At 36.3% G+C, this 18,707-nt stretch overlaps 1 protein-coding gene across 1 annotated transcript in view; it reads right to left on the bottom strand.

Moving 5' to 3' along the window:
* Positions 1 to 18,707, bottom strand: part of SerT (Serotonin transporter) — a 135,839-nt gene that overhangs the window by 76,586 nt on the left and 40,546 nt on the right. Inside the window, exon 7 of the mRNA XM_089105388.1 lies at positions 16,925 to 17,059. Within this exon, the coding sequence (XP_088961514.1) occupies positions 16,925 to 17,059 (135 nt within the window). The remainder of the gene's footprint in view (positions 1 to 16,924; positions 17,060 to 18,707) is intronic.

The raw sequence follows: 18,707 nt of genomic DNA, 5'->3' as shown, positions 1-18,707 counted from the left end.
GCAAGTCCAAGTATTTGTCTTTGTTGGGTTGTGTAACTAAAATGCCTGTCTTTCTCTGTTTGCGTGTGTGATTCTATTTGTTTGCGTGTCTGGGTTGGTGTTTACAAGTCCAAGTATTATTCTATGATGGTTTGTATATCTATAGTGCCAATCTTTCTCTGTTTGCATGTCTGGTTCTATTTGTTTGCATGTCTGGGTTGGTGTTGTGCAAGTCCAAGTATTTGTCGTTGTTGGTTTGTATATCTAAAGTGCCTGTCTTTCCCTGTTTGCATGTCTGATTCTATTTGTTTGCATGTCAGGGTTGGTGTTTGCAAGTCCAAGAATTTGTCTTTGTTGGTTTGTATATCTTAAGGGCCCATCTTTCTCTGTTTGTGTGTCTGATTCTATTTGTTTGCATGTCTGGGTTGATGTTTGCAAGTCCAAGTATTTGTTGTTGTTGGTTTCTATATCTAAAGTGACTGTCTTTCTCTGTTTGCATGTCTGATTCTATTTTTTTGCATGTCTGGGTTAGTGTTTGCAAGCCAAAGTATTTGTCTTTGTTGGTTTGTATATCGAAAGTGCCTGTCTTTCTCTGTTTGTTTGTCTGATTCAATTTGTTTGCATGTTTGGGTTGGTGTTTGCAAGTCCAAGTATTTGTCTTTGTTGGTCTGATTATATTTGTTTGCATGCCTGGCTTGTTGTATGCAAGTCCAACTATTTGTCTTAGTTGGTTTGAATATCTAAAGTGTCTGTTTTTATCTGTCAGCTATTCTGATTCAATTTATTTGAATGTGTGGGTTGGTGTTTTTCAAGTCAAATTATTTGGCTGTTTAAGTTTATAAATCTAAATTGCCTTTCTTTGTCTGTTTGAATGTGTGATTCTATTTGTTTGCATGTCTGGGTTGGTGTTTGCAAGTCAAAGTATTTGTCTTTGTTGGTTTGTATATCTAAAGTGCATGTCTTTCTCTGTTTGTGTGTCTGATTCTATTTGTTTGCATGTCTGGGTTGGTGTTTGCGAGTCCATGTATTTGTCGTTGTTGGGTTGTATATCTAAACTGCCTGTGTTTCTCTGTTTGCATGTCTGATTCTATTTATTTGCATGTCTAGGTTGGTGTTTGCAAGTCCAAGTATTTGTATTTGTTGGTTTTTCTGTCTAAAGTGAATATGTGTCTCTATGTTCATGTCTTATCAGATGCGTGCGTATTTCATGGATGATTTTTTATAGTCCAAAAATTTTTTTCGATTTCTTTGTATATCTAAAGTGCCTGTCAGTCTTTTTTCTATTGTCTAATCTTATTCTTGTTCTTGTATGTGGTAGTGTGTGAAAGTCAAAGTATTTTTCGATGTTCGTTTAAATATCTAAAGTGACTATCTTTCTCTGTTTGCATGTCTGATTCTATTTGTTTGCATGTCTGGGTTGGTGTTTGCAAGTCCAAGTATTTGTCTTTGTTGGTTTGTATATCTAAAGTGCCTGTCTTTCTCTGTTTGCATGTCTGATTCTATTTGTTTGCATGTCTGGGTTGGTGTTTACAGGTCCAAGTATTTGTCTTTTGTTGGTTCGTATATATAAAGTGCCTGTCTTTCTCTGTTTGCATGTCTGATTCTATTTGTTTGCATGTTTGGGTTGGTTTTTGCAAGTCCAAGTATTTGTCTTTGTTGGTTTGTATATCTAAAGTGCCTATTATTCTCTGTTTGCATATTTGATTCTATTTGTTTACATGTCATGGGTGATGTTTGCAAATCCAAGTATATTTTTTTTTTGGTTTATATATCTACAGGGATTATCTTTTCCTGTTTTAATGTGTAATTCTTCTTGTGTGCAAGCTAGGTTTTAATTTTGCTTTCACCATGATGTAACGTTGGTGTATTGAGTAAAAACATAGAATGTCATTCTCCTTATGAATTACTGATTCTATTTGTTTTCATGACGTTGTTTTTTTTATAAATTAAGATTATTTGTCTTTTTTTGTTTCTATATCTAAATTGCGTATCTTTCTCTGTTTTGCATGTCTGATTCTAGGTTGGTGTTTGCAAGTCCAAGTATTTGTCTTTGTTGGTTTATATATCTAAAGTACCTGTCTTTCTCTTTTTGTTTGTATGATTCTATTTGTTTGCTTGTCTGGGTTGGTGTTTGCAAGTCCAAGTATTTTTCGTTTTTGGTTTGTACATCTAAAGTGCCTGTCCTTTTCTGTTTGCATGTCTGATTCTATTTGTTTGCTGTCTGGGTTTGTGTTTGCAACTCCAAGTATTTGTGTTTGATTGGTTGTATATCTAAAGTGCCTGTCTTTCTCTGTTTGCATGTCTGATTCTATTTGTTTACATGTCTGGGTTGGTTTTTACAAGTCCAAGTATTTGTCTTTGTTGGTTTGTATATCTAGAGTGCCTATCTTTCTCTGTTTAAATGTCTGATTCTATTTGTTTGCATGACAGGGATGATGTTTGCATGTCCAAAAATTTGTCTTTGTTGCTTTGTATATATACTTTGACTATCTTTCTCTGTTTGCATGTCTGATTCTAATCGATGGCATGCCTTGTGTTGATATTGACATTACTATTGCTTTCCGTTGTTGGTTTTTGTATCTAAAGTGCCTGCACTTAGCTGGTTGATTTTCTGATTCTATGTGCTTGATTGTCTGTTTTGGCTTTTGAAAGTCCAAGTATCTGTCTTTGTTTGTTTGTATATCTGAAGTAACTATCTTTCTCTGTTTGTGTGTCTGATTATATGTTTTTACATGTCTGGGTTGGTGTTTGCAAGTCCAAGTTTTTATCGTTGGTTGTTTGTATATCTAAAGCGCCTGTCTTTCTCTGTTTGTGTGTCTCATTCGGTTTGTTTGCACTCTTGGTTTGGTGTTTAAAAGTCAAAGTATTTGTGTTGGTTTGTTTATGTATTTAAAGTTCCTTTCTTTCTCTGTTTGCAGATCTGATTCTATTATTTGCATGTCTAGGTTAGTGTTTGCAAGTCCAAGTTTTTGTCATTGTTGTTTTATATATCTAAAGTGCCCGTCATTCTCTGTTTGCATGACTGATTCAATTTGTTTTCATGTCTGGGTTGTTGTTTGCAAGTCAAAGAATTTATCTCTGTTGGTTTGTATATCTAAAGTGCCTGTCTTTATCTGTTTGCATGTCTGATTCTATTTGTTTGCATGTCTGGGTTGGTGTTTGCAAGTCCAAGTATTTGTCCTTGTTGGTTTGTATATCTAAATTGCCTGTCTTTCTCTGTTTGTATGTCCGATGCTTTTTATGTGCATGTCTTGGTGGGTGTTTGTAAGTCAAAGAACTCGTATTTGTTTTGTTTCCTATATAAAGTGCATGTAATTCTCTGTTTGCATTTCTTATTATATTTATTTACATGTCTGGGTTGTTGTTTGCAATTCCAATTCTAGATTAAATTAGGCTAGATTAGGTTAGGTTAAGTTAGCCTAAAAACGCGCGCGTACGTTTTGGTACAACTGCACGCATGCATAGTGAGAGAGAAATACAAAGTCGACCTGCAAGGATTTTCTGGCGAGTATGGTTAGGTTAGGTTAGGCTAGATTAAGTTAGGTTAGGCTAGATTAGGTTAGGTTAGGCTAGATTAGGTTAAGTTAGGTTAGGTTAGCCTACGTACGCGCGCGTACGTAACCTAACTTAACTAGCTAACCTAACTTAACCTAATCTAACCTAACCTAATCTAGCCTAACCTAACTTAATCTAGCCTAATCTAACCTAACCATACTCGCCAGAAAATCCCAGCAGGTCGACTTTGTATTTCTCTCTCACTATGCATGCTTGCAGTTGTAGCAAAACGTACGCGTGCGTATGTAGGCTAACCTAACTAAACCTAACCTAATCTAACCCAACTTAATCTAGCCTTGGACTTGCAAACACCAACTCAGACATGCAAACAAATAGAATCAGACATGCAAACAGAGAAAGACAGGCAATTTAGATAGACAAAACAACAAACAATAATTCTCGAATTTGCAAACACAGACCATGCCATGCCAGCCATTGGAAAAAGACTTGCCTGCAGAGAAAGATAGGATCTTAAGATATCCAAAGAGACAACGACTAATACTTGGAATTGCGAACATCAACCAAGACCAGCAAAACATTAGAATCTTACAAGCCCACATGGAGAGACGGGCACTTTCTATTTTTAAACCTACAAATACAAATACTTTGACTTGCAAACATCAACCCAGACATGCAAACAAATAGAATCAGACATGCAAACAGAGAAAGACAGGCACTTTAGATATACAAACCATCAAAGACAAATACTTGGACTTGCAAACACTAACCTAGACAAGCAAATAATAGAATCAGATCTGCAAACAGAGAAAGACAGTCATTTTAGATGTGAAGACCAACAATGACAAATACTTGGACTTTTGAACACCAACCCAGACATGCCAACAAATAGAATTGAACCTGCAAACAGATAAAGACAGGCAGTTTGAATATACAAACCAACAAAGACAAATACTTGGACTTGCAACCACCAACGCAGACTTGGAAACAAATAGAATCAGACATGCAAAACAGAGAAATAAAGGTACTTTAGATATACAAACCAACAAAGACAGATACTTGGGCTTGCAAACACTAACCCAGACATGCAAACAAATAGAATCAGACATGCAAACAGAGAAAGACAGGCACTTTAGATATACAAACCAACAACAACAAATACTTTGACTTGCAAACATCAACCCAGACATGCAAACAAATAGAATAATACACACAAACAGAAAAAGACAGGCACTTTAGATAAAATAAGCAACAAAGATAAATACTTGGACTTGCAAACACCAACCCAAACATGCAAACACATAGAATCAGAAATTCAAACAGAGAAAGACGCGCTCTTTAGATATACAAACCAACAAGGAAATATACTTGGACTTGCAAACACCAACCCAGAAATGCAAACATATAGAATCAGAAATGCAAACAGGGAAAGACAGGCACTTTAGATATATAAGCCAACAAAGACAAATACTTGGACTTGAAAACACCAACCAAGACATGCAAAAAAATAGAATCAGACGCACAAACAGAGAAAGACATGCACATGAGATATAAAAACCAACAAAGACAAATAATTGGACGTGCAAATACTAACCCAGACATGCAAACAAATAGAGTGAGACACACAAACAGAAAAAGATAGGCACTTTAGATAAAAAAAGCATCAAGGACAGATAGTTGGACTTGCAAACACCAACCCAGACATGCAAACAAATAGAATCAGACATGCAAACAGAGAAAGACAGGCACTTTAGATATATAAACCAACAAAGACAAATACTTGGACTTGAAAAACACCAACCCAGACATGCAAACAAATAGAATCAGACATGCAAACAGAGAAAGACAGGCACTTTAGATATACAAACCAACAAAGACAAATACTTGGACTTGCAAACACCAACTCAGACATGTAAACAAATAGAATCAGACATGCAAACAGAGAAAGACAGGCACTTTAGATATACAAAGCAACAAAGACAAATACTTTGACTTGCAAACACCAACCCAGACATGTAAACAAATAGAATCAGACATGCAAACAGAGAAAGATAGGCACTTTAGATATACAAAGCAACAAAGACAAATACTTGGACTTGCAAACACCAACACAGACATGTAAACAAAAAGAATCAGACATGCAAACAGAGAAAGACAGGTACTTTAGATATACAAACCAACAAAGACAAATACTTGGACTTGTAAACACCAACCCAGACATGAAAACAAATAAGATCAGACATGCAAACAGAGAAAGACAGGCAGTTTATATATACAAACCAACAAAGACAAATTATTGGACTTGCAAAAATCAACCCATACATGAAAACAAATATAATCAGAAATTCAAACAGCGAAAGACTGGCTCTTTATATATACAAAACAACAAAGACAGATTATTGGACTTGCAAACACCAACCCAGACATGCAAACAAATAGAATCAGACATGCAAACAGTGAAAGACAGGCACTTTATATATACAAACAAACCAAGACAAATACTTGGACTTGAAAACACGAACCCAGACAAGCAAACAAATAGAATCAAACGTGTAAACAGAAAAAGATAGGCAATCTAGATATACAAACCAACAAAGACAAATACTTGGACTTGTAAACACCAATCCAGACATGTAAACAAGTAGAATCAGACATGAAAACAGAGAAAGATAGGCACTTGAGATACACAAACCAACAAAGACAAATTCTTTGACTTGCAAAACATCACCCCAGACATTCAAACAAATACAATCATACATTCAAACAGAGAAAGATAGGAACTTTAGATATACAAACCACCAACGACAAATACTTGGACTTGCAAACAACAACCCAGACATGCAAACAAATAGAATCAGACACTCAAAATGAGAAAGACAGGCACTTTAGATATATAAACCAACAAAGACAAATACTTGAACTTGCAAACATCAACGTAGACATGCAAACATATAGAATCAGACATTCAAAAAGAGAAAGATAGGTACTTAAGATAGATAAACCAGAAGAGAAAAATACTTGTACTTGTTAAAACCAACCCACAGATTTAAACAGACAGAATAACATATGCAAACAGAGAAAGTTATACACTTTCCATAAACAAACAAACCTAAAAAAAGTCTTGTACTTCCAAACACCAACCCAGATATGCAAACAAATAGAATCAGACATGCAAACAGAAAAAAATAGGCACTTTAGATATACAAACCCACAAAGACAGATACTTGGACTTGCAAACACCAACCCAAACATGCAAACAAATAGAATCAGACTTGCAAACAGAGAAAGATAGGCACTTTAGATATACAAACCAACAAAAGACAAATAATTGGAATTGTAAACACTAACCCAGACATTCAAACAAATAGAATCAGACATGCAAAAAGAGAAAGACAGGCACTTTAGATATACAAACCAACAAAGACAAATACTTGGACTTGCAAACACCATCCCCCACATGAAAACAAATAGAATCAGACATGCAAACAGAGAAAGACAGGCACTTTAGGTATACAAACCGACAAAGACAAATTCTTGGACTTGAAAACATCAACCCAGACACGCAACCAAATAGAATCATACATGCAAACAGAGAAGGAGAGGCACTTTAGATATAAAAAACTAAGAATACAAATACTTGGACTTGCAAACATAAGCCAAGACATGCAAACAGATAGATTCAAACACGAGAAAATAGAAAGACAGTTACTTATTACATAATTAGACTCCGAGAAGTTTATTATGACTTTCTTTAATTTACCCTGGCAAGCGAGAGCACCTGGTAAAATGTTCCAATAGAAAATTATAGTCAAACTATACGGCAACACCAAACCAGAAAGATTCTTTGAATATAAATAACTAACCCAGAAATGTAAACAAATAGAATCAGACATTCAAACAGAGAAAGACGGGCACTTTATACTTACAAAACCAACAACTACAAAGTCTTTTATTTGCAAAATCAAGCACAGACATACAAAAAACAAAAATCAGACATGCAAACAGAGAAAGACGGGTAGTTTGGTTGTGCACAGCAGAAACGACAAATACTTGTACTAGCAAAAACCAACACAGACATATAAACCAATCGAATCAGACATGCAAACATAGAAAGACAGTCATTTTAGATAAACAAACCAACAAAGATAAATACTTGGACTTGCAAACACCAACCCGGACATGCAAACAAATAGATTCAGACATGCAAACAGAGAAAGACAGACACTTTAGATATACAAACCAACAACGACAAATACTTGGACTTGCAAACACCAACCCAGACATGCAAACAAATAGAATCAGGCACACAAACAGAGAAAGATATGCACTTTAGATATAATAACCAACAAAGACAAATAATTAGACGTGTAAACACCAACCCCGACATGCAAACAAATAGAGTGAGACACACAAACAGAGAAAGATAGGCACTTTAGATTAACAAACCAACAAAGACAAATACTTGGACTTGCAAACACCAACCTAGACATGCAAACAAATAGAATCAGACATGCAAAGAGAGAAAGACCGGCACTTTAGATATATAAACCAACAAAGACAAATACTTGGACTTGAAAAACACCATCCAATACCTGCAATCAAGTAAAATCGTATATGCAAACATAGAGATATAGGTACTTAGTATATAAAAACGCACCAAGACAAAAACTCGGACTTGCAAAAAACAACCAAGACATGAAAACAAATAGAATAAGAAAAACAAAAAGAGCAAAACAGACCCTTTAGATAAACAAATAAAAAACGACAGATACTTGGACATGCAAACACCAACAAGACATGCAAGCAAATATAATCAGACCAACAAAGACAAATACTTGGACTTGCAAACACCAAGCCAGACATGCAAGCAAATATAATCAAACCAACAAAGACAGATACTTTGACTTGCAAATACCAGCCCAGACATGCAAACAAATCGAATCAGACACACAAAAAGAGAAAGACACGCACTTTAAATATACAAACCAACTAAGACAGATACATGGACGTTCAAAGACCAATCCAGCCATGCAAACAAATAGAACAAGACATGCAAACAGAGAAATACTTGCCCTTGAGATAAACAGACCATCATGCGAAGATACTTTGACTTGCAAACACCATTCAAGACACACAAACAAATATAGATTTACGTATTATCCGAGCATGACAGGCACTCTTGACATACAAACCAACAAAGGAAGTATCAATGATTGGCAAAACCCAACCCTGACAAGCAAACAAATAGACTCAGACATGCAGATAGAGAAATACATACCCAGACGTCCTACAAACCAACAACGACTAGAACAAGTAATTGCGAACGCCGACAAAGGCAAGCCCTCCGATAGAATCAGACACAAGAACAGATATATGCAGGCACTTTAGATATACAAACCATACGAGAAAAATATTTTGACTTGCAAAAACGAACCAAGACATACGAACAAATAGACTCAGACAAGTAAACAGTAAATTATAAGCACATTAGACAGAAAAACCACAAGACATAGTTTCTTTAACTTATGAAAATTAACCCTGACATGAACAAAAATAGAATCATACATGCAAGCAGAAAAAGACAGGCACTTTAGATATATAAACCAACAAAAACAAATACTTGGACTTGCAAAAAATAAACCCAGACATGCAAATAAATAGAATCAGACATGCAGCCAGAGAAAGACAGGCACTTTAGATATACAAACCAACAAAGACAGATACTTTGAATTTAGAACAACAACACAGACGTGCAAACAAAAAGAATCAGATATGCAAGAAGAGAAAAGACAAGCACTTTAGATATACAAACCAACAAAGACAAATACTTGGACTAGCAAAACATCAACCCAGACATGCAAAAAAATATAATCATAAATGCAGACAGAGAAAGACAGGCACTGTAGATATACAAACAAACAAACACAAATACTTGGACTTGCAAACACCAACCCAGACATGTAAACAAATAGAATCAGACATGCGAACAGAGAAAGACAGGCACTTTAGATATACAAACCAACAAAGACAAATACTTGGACTTGCAAACACCAACCCAGACATGCAAACAAAAAGAATCAGACATGCAAACATAGAAAGAAAGGCAATTTAGATATACAAACAAACAAAGACAAATACTTGGACTTTCAAACATCAACCCATATATGAAAACAAGTAGAATCTGAAATGCAAACAGAGAAAGATATATAATTAAAATATACAACGCCACAAAGACAGTTACTTTGACTTGCAAACACCAGCCCAGATAAGCAAAAAAATAGGTTCTCACCTACATCAATAAAAACACAGCCACTTTAGATATACAAAACGACAAAGACAGATTCTATGACTTGCAAAAAATAAACCCAGACATGCAAATAAATAGAATCAGACATGCAAACAGAGAAAGATAGGCACTTTAAATATACAAACCAACAAAGACAAATACTTGGACTTGCAAACACCAATCCCGATATGCAAACAAATAGAATCAGACATACAAACAGAGAAAGACAGGCACTTTAGATATAAAGACCAACAAAGACAAATACTTGGACTTGCAAACACCAACCCCGACATGCAAACAAATAGAATCAGACATGCAAACAGAGAAAGACATGCACTTTAGATTTACAAACCAACAAAGACAAATACTTGGACTTGCAAACACCAACCCAGACATATAAACAAATAGAATCAGACAAGCAAACAGAGGAAAAACAGGAGTTTTAGATATACGAACCAACAAAGACAAAAACTTGGACATGCAATCATCAACCCAGACATGCAAAAAAATAGAATCAGACACGCAAACAGAGAAAGACAGGCACTTTCGATATACAAACCAACAAAGACAAATACTTTGGACTTGCAAACACCAACCTAGACATGCAAAAAAATAGAATCAGACATGCAAACAGAGAAAGACAGGCACTTTAGATGAATAAACCATCAAAGACATATACTTGGACTTGCAAACGCCAACCCAGACATGCAAACAAATAGAATCAGACATGCAAACAGAGAAAAGACAGAAAATTTAGATATACAAACCAACAACGACAAATACTTGGACTTGCAAACACCAACCCAGACATGCAAACAAATAGAATCAGACACACCAACAGAGAAAGATAGGCACTTTAGATACACAAACCATCAAAGACAAATACTTGGACTTTCAAACACCTACCCAGACATGCAAACAAATAGAATCAGACATGCAAACAGAGAAAGAAATGCACTTTAGATATAGAAACCAAGAAAGACAAATACTTGGAATCGCGAACACCAACCCAGACATGCAAAAAAAATAGAATCAGACATGCAAAAAGAGAAAAGACAGGTACTTTAGATATACAAACCAACAAAGACAGATACTTGGACTTGCAGACACAAACCCAGACATGCAAGCAAATATAATCAGACCAACAAAGACAAATACTTGGACTTGCAAACACCAAGCCAGACATGCAAGCAAATATAATTTGCCTAAAATGTCGAAATAATTCCCTAAAATGTCTAAAACGGTTTCGCCCAAATAACCCCTAAACGTAATTTCTGCGTGTTCATTTTGTTTTGGCATCCCTGCGCTGTCACATTTGAAATTCCTAGGAAATCCCTTTCCCGCGTTAATCTCTTCATCTCTAAGATCAAAATATCTCTTCCCCACCGTTAATGCGCATTTGCAAACTTCACCCGGAAACAATTCTCCTGGAAAAACTCCAAAGATATTAATAAACTTCGCCCGGAGACAATTCTCCTTGGAAATACATCAAAGTGAGAAAAATCCAGTTTTTCCATTCTCATCCAGAAAAACCATAAAACATCCATAAATTGCTGTTGACACCCAAGAAAAACAACAAATAAATTAACCAGCACTCATTCCCATCCAAGAAACATCCATAAAAGTGAGAAAAATCCTGTTTTTTCATTCTCAGTGAGAAAAACCATCTCCCTAGGGAGGCTATGCCCATATATGGTGTGGGATCAGGACTGACAGCACAGGTGTTCTCCCTAGGGACTCTATGCCTATATATGGTGCTACCACGTGGTAATGTCACGAGTCATTAGGACCTTTCTACTAACCGAAACTCTACAAAACTGAATATATCAGAAGGATCGGCTTATTGTTCTGATTTCAAATATATAAGTTTCATTCAGTTTAGTCTTACACATTAACGGCTACGAGCCTGAGGATATTTGCCTTATTTTCGAAAAAAGAGGTAAACACCCCTTAAAGGTGATAGAATGTTAACAAAAATCATACTACAGATTCGGCGTATCAGAAAACCCTACTATAGAGGTTTCAAGCTCCTATCTGCAAAAATGTGGAATTTTATATTTTTTGCCAGAAGAAAGATCACGGATGCGTGTTTACTTGTTTTTGTTTGTTTGTTTTTTTCAAGGGGTGATCGTATCGATTCAGTGGTCCTAGAATACCGTAAGTGAGCTCATTTGAATGGAAATCAAAAGTTCTAGTGCCCTTTTCAAGTGACCAAAAAGGTCTGAGGGAAAATAGGCCTGCTCCCCGCCCCTTTTTCTCCAATTTGTTATTAGAGGTATGCATACCTTTTCGGGTGGGGAGGGGGGGGGTATGAAGTATTTTCTTCTTTTTTTTTCATGGGGGAATATTCTATGGGGAGGGAAGTTTCCAGGGGGTGTGTTGTCAGGCGAAATTATATACCGAGGGAATTTGCAAGAATTTTTTTATTTTTCTCGCTTTCTGTTTTCCGTCTCAATTTTGCACGTGGAGGTGTTAAGGGTAATTGACCTGGGTAAATTTTCACTGGGATTGAATATTCTAGAGGATATTTTCGTGGAGAAGGTATTTCTCCATGGAGATGTGGCCAGATTTCCTAGCATTATTAAAGGAACGATCAGAAATTAAATAAAAAACACGATTTTTCAACTGAAATTAAGGAGCAATGTTAAAATTGAAAATGAAAAGAAATTATTACGTATATGAAAGGGGTTGCCTCCTCCTCAACACCTCGCTCTTTACGCTAAAGTTTGAATTGTGTCCCAATTCTATAAGAACGACTCCTGAACCACAAGGGTCGTTTAATTAGAACAATAAGAAGATGTTTTAAAAGTACTTAAACAACTTTAGAATAAAGAGCGAGGTGTTGAGGAGGAGATAACCCCCTTCAAATACGTAATAATTTCTGTTCGTTTTAAGTTTTAATGTTGCTCTTTACTTTCAGTTGAAATAAACTTGTTTTTGTTTAATCTATCTAAAGTCCGTCTTCAACTGATGAAAATACCACGCAATGTGTAAGTTGAGGCTTATAAAAACCAATATTAAACGGCAAGATACCGAGCAAGATTCTACCTAATAAATTATTTGAAAAAAACTACGTTTTCTAAAGAGTTAAAGAGGCTGAGTCACAAGTTCGAACCTTAAAACGTACAGGGATTAGAAGGTACAGTTGGGGGGCTGCCATCCCCAAACCCCCCACTTTCGCAGCCTTTAAATAAAAAAAAATTTTTAACTGAAAGTAAGGAGCGACATTAAAACTTAAAACGAACAGAAATTATTCCGTATATGAAAGGGGCTGTGCCCTCCTCAACACCTCGCTCTTTACGCTAAAGTTTTTATTGTTTAAAAAAAAGAGTTGTGAGAAAGTCAAACTTTAGCGTAAAGAGCAAGGTGTTGAGGAGGGCACAGCCCCTTTCATATTTCATATGAGGCCTTTCAGGGCCTCAGGGCAACCCTGGGGGCATAAAGGTTTTTATAGAAGGCGTTGTCGTAGAAACTTCAAAACAGGCTTATTCGATTGGAAATTCAATGATTTAGTACCCTTTTTAATAGTCGAAAGCGATTGGAGGGCAACTAGCCCTCCCCCACGCCCATCATTCCCCCAAACACATCCAATAAAATTTTTGGGATAACAATTTTGTTCAGCGTAGTTGATTTCCAGATAGAAAATATGTTTTTAAGGAGGACACTTCCCCACAACCCTCAGGGCAAAGGTTTTAAGTTATGCCCTGGGGGCATATAAAGTTTTTATAGAAGGCGTTGTCGTAGAAACTTCAAAACAGGCTCATTCGATCGGAATTCAAAGGGCTAGTACCCTTTTTAATAGTCGAAAGTAATTAGAGGGCAACTAGCCCCCCCCTCCGCCCATCATTCCCCCAAACATTCCCCGGGCACTTTATATCGAAGGAGTTGTCGTAGAAACTTCGAAAAGGGCTCAATCGATTGGAAATGGGAGTGGCTAGTGCCCTTTTTAATAGTCAAAAGTTATTGGAGGCCAACTAGCCCCCCACGCCCATCTTTCCCCCAAACACATCCAATCAAAATTTTGGGATACCTATTTTGTTCAGCGTAGTTGATTTTCATATAGAAAATATGTTTTTGAAGAGGACAATCCAATAAATCTCTAGGGGCAAGGGTTTTAAGTTATGCCCTGGGGGTGTATAAGGTTTTTATAGAAGGCGTTGTCGTAGAAACTTCAAAACAGGCTCATTTGATTGGAAATTCAAAGGGCTAGTACACTTTTTAATGGTCGAAAGTGATTGGAGGGCAACTAGCCCCCCCGAGCCCCTCATTCCCCCAAATACATCCAATCAAAATTGTGCGATAGCCATTTTGTTCAGCGTAGTTGATTTCCAAATAGAAAATATGTTTTTGAGGAGGACACTCCCCAACAACCCTCAGGGCAAGGGTTTTAAGTTATGCCCTGAAGGCATACGAGGATTTTGTAGAAGGCGTTGTCGTAGTGACTTCTAAAAAGGCTCATTCGATAGTAAATTCAAAGGGCTAGTACCCTTATTAAAAGTCGAATTTGATTGGAGGGCAACTAGCCCCCCCCCCCCACGACCATCATTCCCCGAAACACATCCAGTCAAAATTTGAGATAGCCAATTTGTTTAGCCTAGTTGATTTCCAGATAGAAAATATATTTTTGAGGAGGTAACTCCCCCAAAACCCTCAGGGCAAGGGTTTTAAGTTATGCCCTGGGGGCATATAAGGTTTTATAGAAGGCGTTGTCGTAGAAACTTGAAAACAGGCTCATTCGATTGGAAATTCAAAGGGCTAGTGCCCTTTTTAATAGTCGAAAGTGATTAGAGGGCAATTAGCCCCCCCCCCCCGCCCATCAGTCCCCCAAACCCATACAATCAAAATTTTGAGATAGCCATTTTGTTCAGCGTATTTGTTTTCCAGATAGAAAATCTGTTTTTGAGGAGGACACTCCCTCACAACCCTCAGGGCAAGGGTTTTGAGTTATGGCCTTGGGTCATATAAGGTTTTTATAGAAGGCGTTGTCGTAGAAACAGGCTCAAAACCTCTATGCCTTCCCAAGGCCAGAACGTAATTTGCACTTTACTGAAAAAAAAAATACAAATGAATGTGCATTGTCAGTTTAATATACCTGTACTGATATTTAGTAATCAAAATGTTAATATTATTTGACTTATTAAAGTTATAAAAGTATAAATATTCACATTTTTCAGTAAAGAGCAAATTATGTTCTGGCCTTGGGATGGTATAAGAGTTTTAAGCCCAACTTATGTTAATTTCTGCTCGTTTTGAGTTTGACTCGGTTATTTATTGTAATTTCTGTTCGTTTTGGGTTTCATTTATTTATCGATGGTGATTTTTGGTAGTTTCACGCTTTGTAGATTATTTGATTTCATTCTTGCTCATTTTTTGTTTATTGGAGTTCTTTACTTTTCTTTGAAAAACTTATTTTGTGGAAAAAGTTTTTTTAATTAATTACTAATAAAAACGTTCGTAAATAAAATTAAACAACTTTCGAGAAAGCCATTTAACCAAATAAAAGTAAAATTAATGTGCAATTTTTTTTAATTATTCATGTACGGTGAGCCAAAATCAAAACCTGCATTAATTCAAAAGCGTTCAAAACTTAAATAAGAAAAACAAGTTTTTTTAACTGAAAGTAAGGAACGACGTTAAAACTTAAAACGAACAGAAATTATTCCGTATATTAAAGGGGCTCTCCCCTTCTCAACGCCTCGCTCTTTAAGCTAAAGTTTGACTTTCTCAAAACTCTGTTTTTTTAAACAATAAAAAACTTTAGCGTAAAGAGCGAGTTCTTGAGAAGGGGACAGCCACTTTCATATACGGAATAATTTCTGTTCGTTTTAAGTTTTAACGTCGTTCCTTACTTTCAGTTAAAAAAAACTTGTTTTTTTATTTAATTTACATTTAAGAGCCGATGACTCGCCTTCGAAAGTTAATGGTGTAGGAAATCGAATAAATTATCTTAAAATTCGGAGATTCGAAGTCAGATTCTTGATAAAGAAGTCTTGACTGAAGTTTGAATAATGCACCACTGCAATTTTCCGAATTCACAAAGAAATACGTCGCTCTTGAGGAAGCATGTAGGCTATTGATCATAAACAAGAGATAACAATTTTTAATGACATTTTCATCGATCTATGTTGGGTACAATGGACCCTAATTATTATATAACTGACAGTGCTATTGGAAATCGCAATTGCTTTTCGATTTGAGCAAGGAGACTGTACGAGGATTTAAAAAAGAATTATAACAAAGGTGCCCATTAACATTCCTTTTTAACTCTATATTCATTTTAATCCTTAATTCTACAAAAGAACTCCGCGTCATTATAGAGTCATGGCTATGGCCCTTTTTTCAAATTTTCAGATGTTTAAAATTTTGAAAAGAAACTGGGTAAAAAACGGCTTTCTGGGAAAGTTTGATCAACATTATAATATCAATGTTAAAAACTTAAATGTTTGTCGTTTATGTCTTTCTTCTTCGAGTTACTCCTCGAGTCCTAAATATCACCGATCACATTCGAGTAAGCTAAATGCTCAAACTGTACTTACTCTGATAGATAAACAAAGACCCCCTACTATCTATAGTAATAGAATGTACGTAATGTACATAATCAGGGATGTATTGTGGGAGTATTCTTATAAAATAATTGATAACTACTACGAAATCCTATTATATACTACGGTTTTAATGCAAATACCCCTTTCGACTGTTCTAGTGAAAGATATTCCAAACAGAAATTATTGCACCTGTACGTCCTTACAGGCACCTTTGTAGAGGTCAGGGTCATGGGGAAACATTTGAGGGGCATTATGACGAATTCTTGACAAAACTAACAAACTTTCCAGCAATATAAAATTTTAGTCTAAGAGAACTGACAATTCTTAAGAGAACAGAGATAAGTACAAAACGGAACGGTCCTTAACAAAACGGTCCTTTAACAAGCTTAGTTAAGCCCACTCTTTTTTTTACTTTTTCTTATCTTATTGCATGCTTTGGCCATCGGTGGGATCAAAGGACTGGGACGTCTCCTTAGTGCTCACAGGTAAACCCTAGTTATGTCTATGAGGTGACCACAGCTGTAAGAATTTAAAAAACAAGTTGGAATACATGTTTCTGTCAAAAGAGACAATTTCAAAGGGAAAGTAAATATTATCTTACCTTGGTTTCTCGGAGTTTTGCCCATTGAGGTGTAAGAAAATATCGGATCCCATCACCAGCACCTGGCAACGACATTCCACGAAAAAGTAGAATTATCAAGACTATATACGGTGCTATTGCTGTGATCCATACCGCCTGTATTCAAAATATTTATTGTCAATGCTTTTATACTGAAATGTGTCTCCCTCTGTTTCTTGATGGTTGTTGGCTTCTAGAGTTTTTATTTCTTTTAGCTAAATTTGAAGACAATGTTTATTGTTTTGGCCTCATTACAATAGGGCTTTATGTGGCGAGTTTTTTTTGTTGTTTTTTTTTGCCCGCACACAAGCTCGCAAAGATGCACATGAATTTTAGATTTTCATTCTTAAATGTATAAAACGTTTTCACACTTCGATAAAATTTCATGCTTCTCAGGCAAAAAAAAACAATCTCTTATTTCTAAGACATACTCCTTTGTAAAGGTATTCAGAGTCCCTTCCTTTAAGCTCTTTGCAGGGGTGGATCCAGGATTTTTTTAGGGGGGGGGAGGTGCAAAAAAGGTTGATCCGATAAAAAATTTTAGGGGGGCGCAAAATAGGTTGATCCGGTAAACTTGCGTAAGGAGTAAGTTTAATTAACGCAAACTTGAGTTAATTAAGCAAATAATACCATTTTAGACTACGATACGGGGTGCTCCCCCCCCCCGGATACGCCATTGGCTCTATGTAGCGAATTTAGGTGTGTTTGTTTGCAAATGTCAATATTAGTTAGACATAGGCAATTGGATGAGACAAATATAGAAACAAGAGATAATTAAATTCTGATATAATATTTTATAAAGTAAAACAAAATATCTGTATTTTAAATAAAACGCACAAGACATAAGATCCTCCATCTGGGTGACGCAACAGACGAAACCTTGAGAATCGGTGATATTTAGCTACTGATTCCGAGAAATGAAAATTTTGTGAGGAAATTTGACGTGCTTATTCGGTTGGGGGTCTGGGGGATGCACAACTAACCCCCTTAAAAATGTATTTTATGTGCAAAACTTCATATTTTTTCGGGAGTGGCTTGGACTCTTAGGGCTGGAAAGCATTGCAGTATTGATTATTTTTTTATGCTTAAGAGTCGCAACTGACCTATATTCATAAACCAAGCTATCTGTAAATTTAACGTCCCACAGTATAACTACTTCTTTAAGTCCCATCCATCCTCATGAGATGTTTTGGGTCACCTACTTTCGAAATCTCATATAACAGTGCAAAATATGCTGCTCTGTTAAGATTGGTTGTGGATAATTGGGTGATATGGCACCAGTCGAAGTTATCAATCTACCTCTTACGAGGACTCCCTCCGTCCCTCGTGACTTGTGACTGACGTCTTTCAACTGTCTTTACCTTGGGTAGGTGAACAGGGTTCATCCTCTAAAACTTCTCAAACCAGCGCGGTTACTCTCGTCTAGCTTTGTTTGGAATCATGCTTCTAAATCAAAGCGAGAAGGATGCGCTCGTCTTAGGCTTTTACTGTTCGTGATTGAAAACCCATCCAGTGTAATGGGCTTGATAAGGCTGTTGAAAAGGGGAATTTTTAGATTGTTTGAAAGGTAGATGGATGCCCATAATTTTGATAGTTGTCTGAAAATAGAGCCGGCAAGGGCCAGGCAGGGTTTAATGTCGACAGTGTGGCAATTACTAGCCGTTGGGAGACTGCCAAGGTAGAGAAAATCAATCGACTATTTCATCTTGCTCACCAATGATTATTACAAAGGAGGAGGGGGGGAATCTTCTGGCATGATCTAACC

The sequence above is a fragment of the Artemia sp. Qi Xiang Cuo genome, chromosome 19, assembly GCF_049724085.1.
Source record: "Artemia sp. Qi Xiang Cuo chromosome 19, ASM4972408v1, whole genome shotgun sequence".
Lineage (NCBI taxonomy): Eukaryota > Metazoa > Arthropoda > Branchiopoda > Anostraca > Artemiidae > Artemia > Artemia sp. Qi Xiang Cuo.
This window is presented reverse-complemented; position numbering and strand designations above follow the sequence as displayed.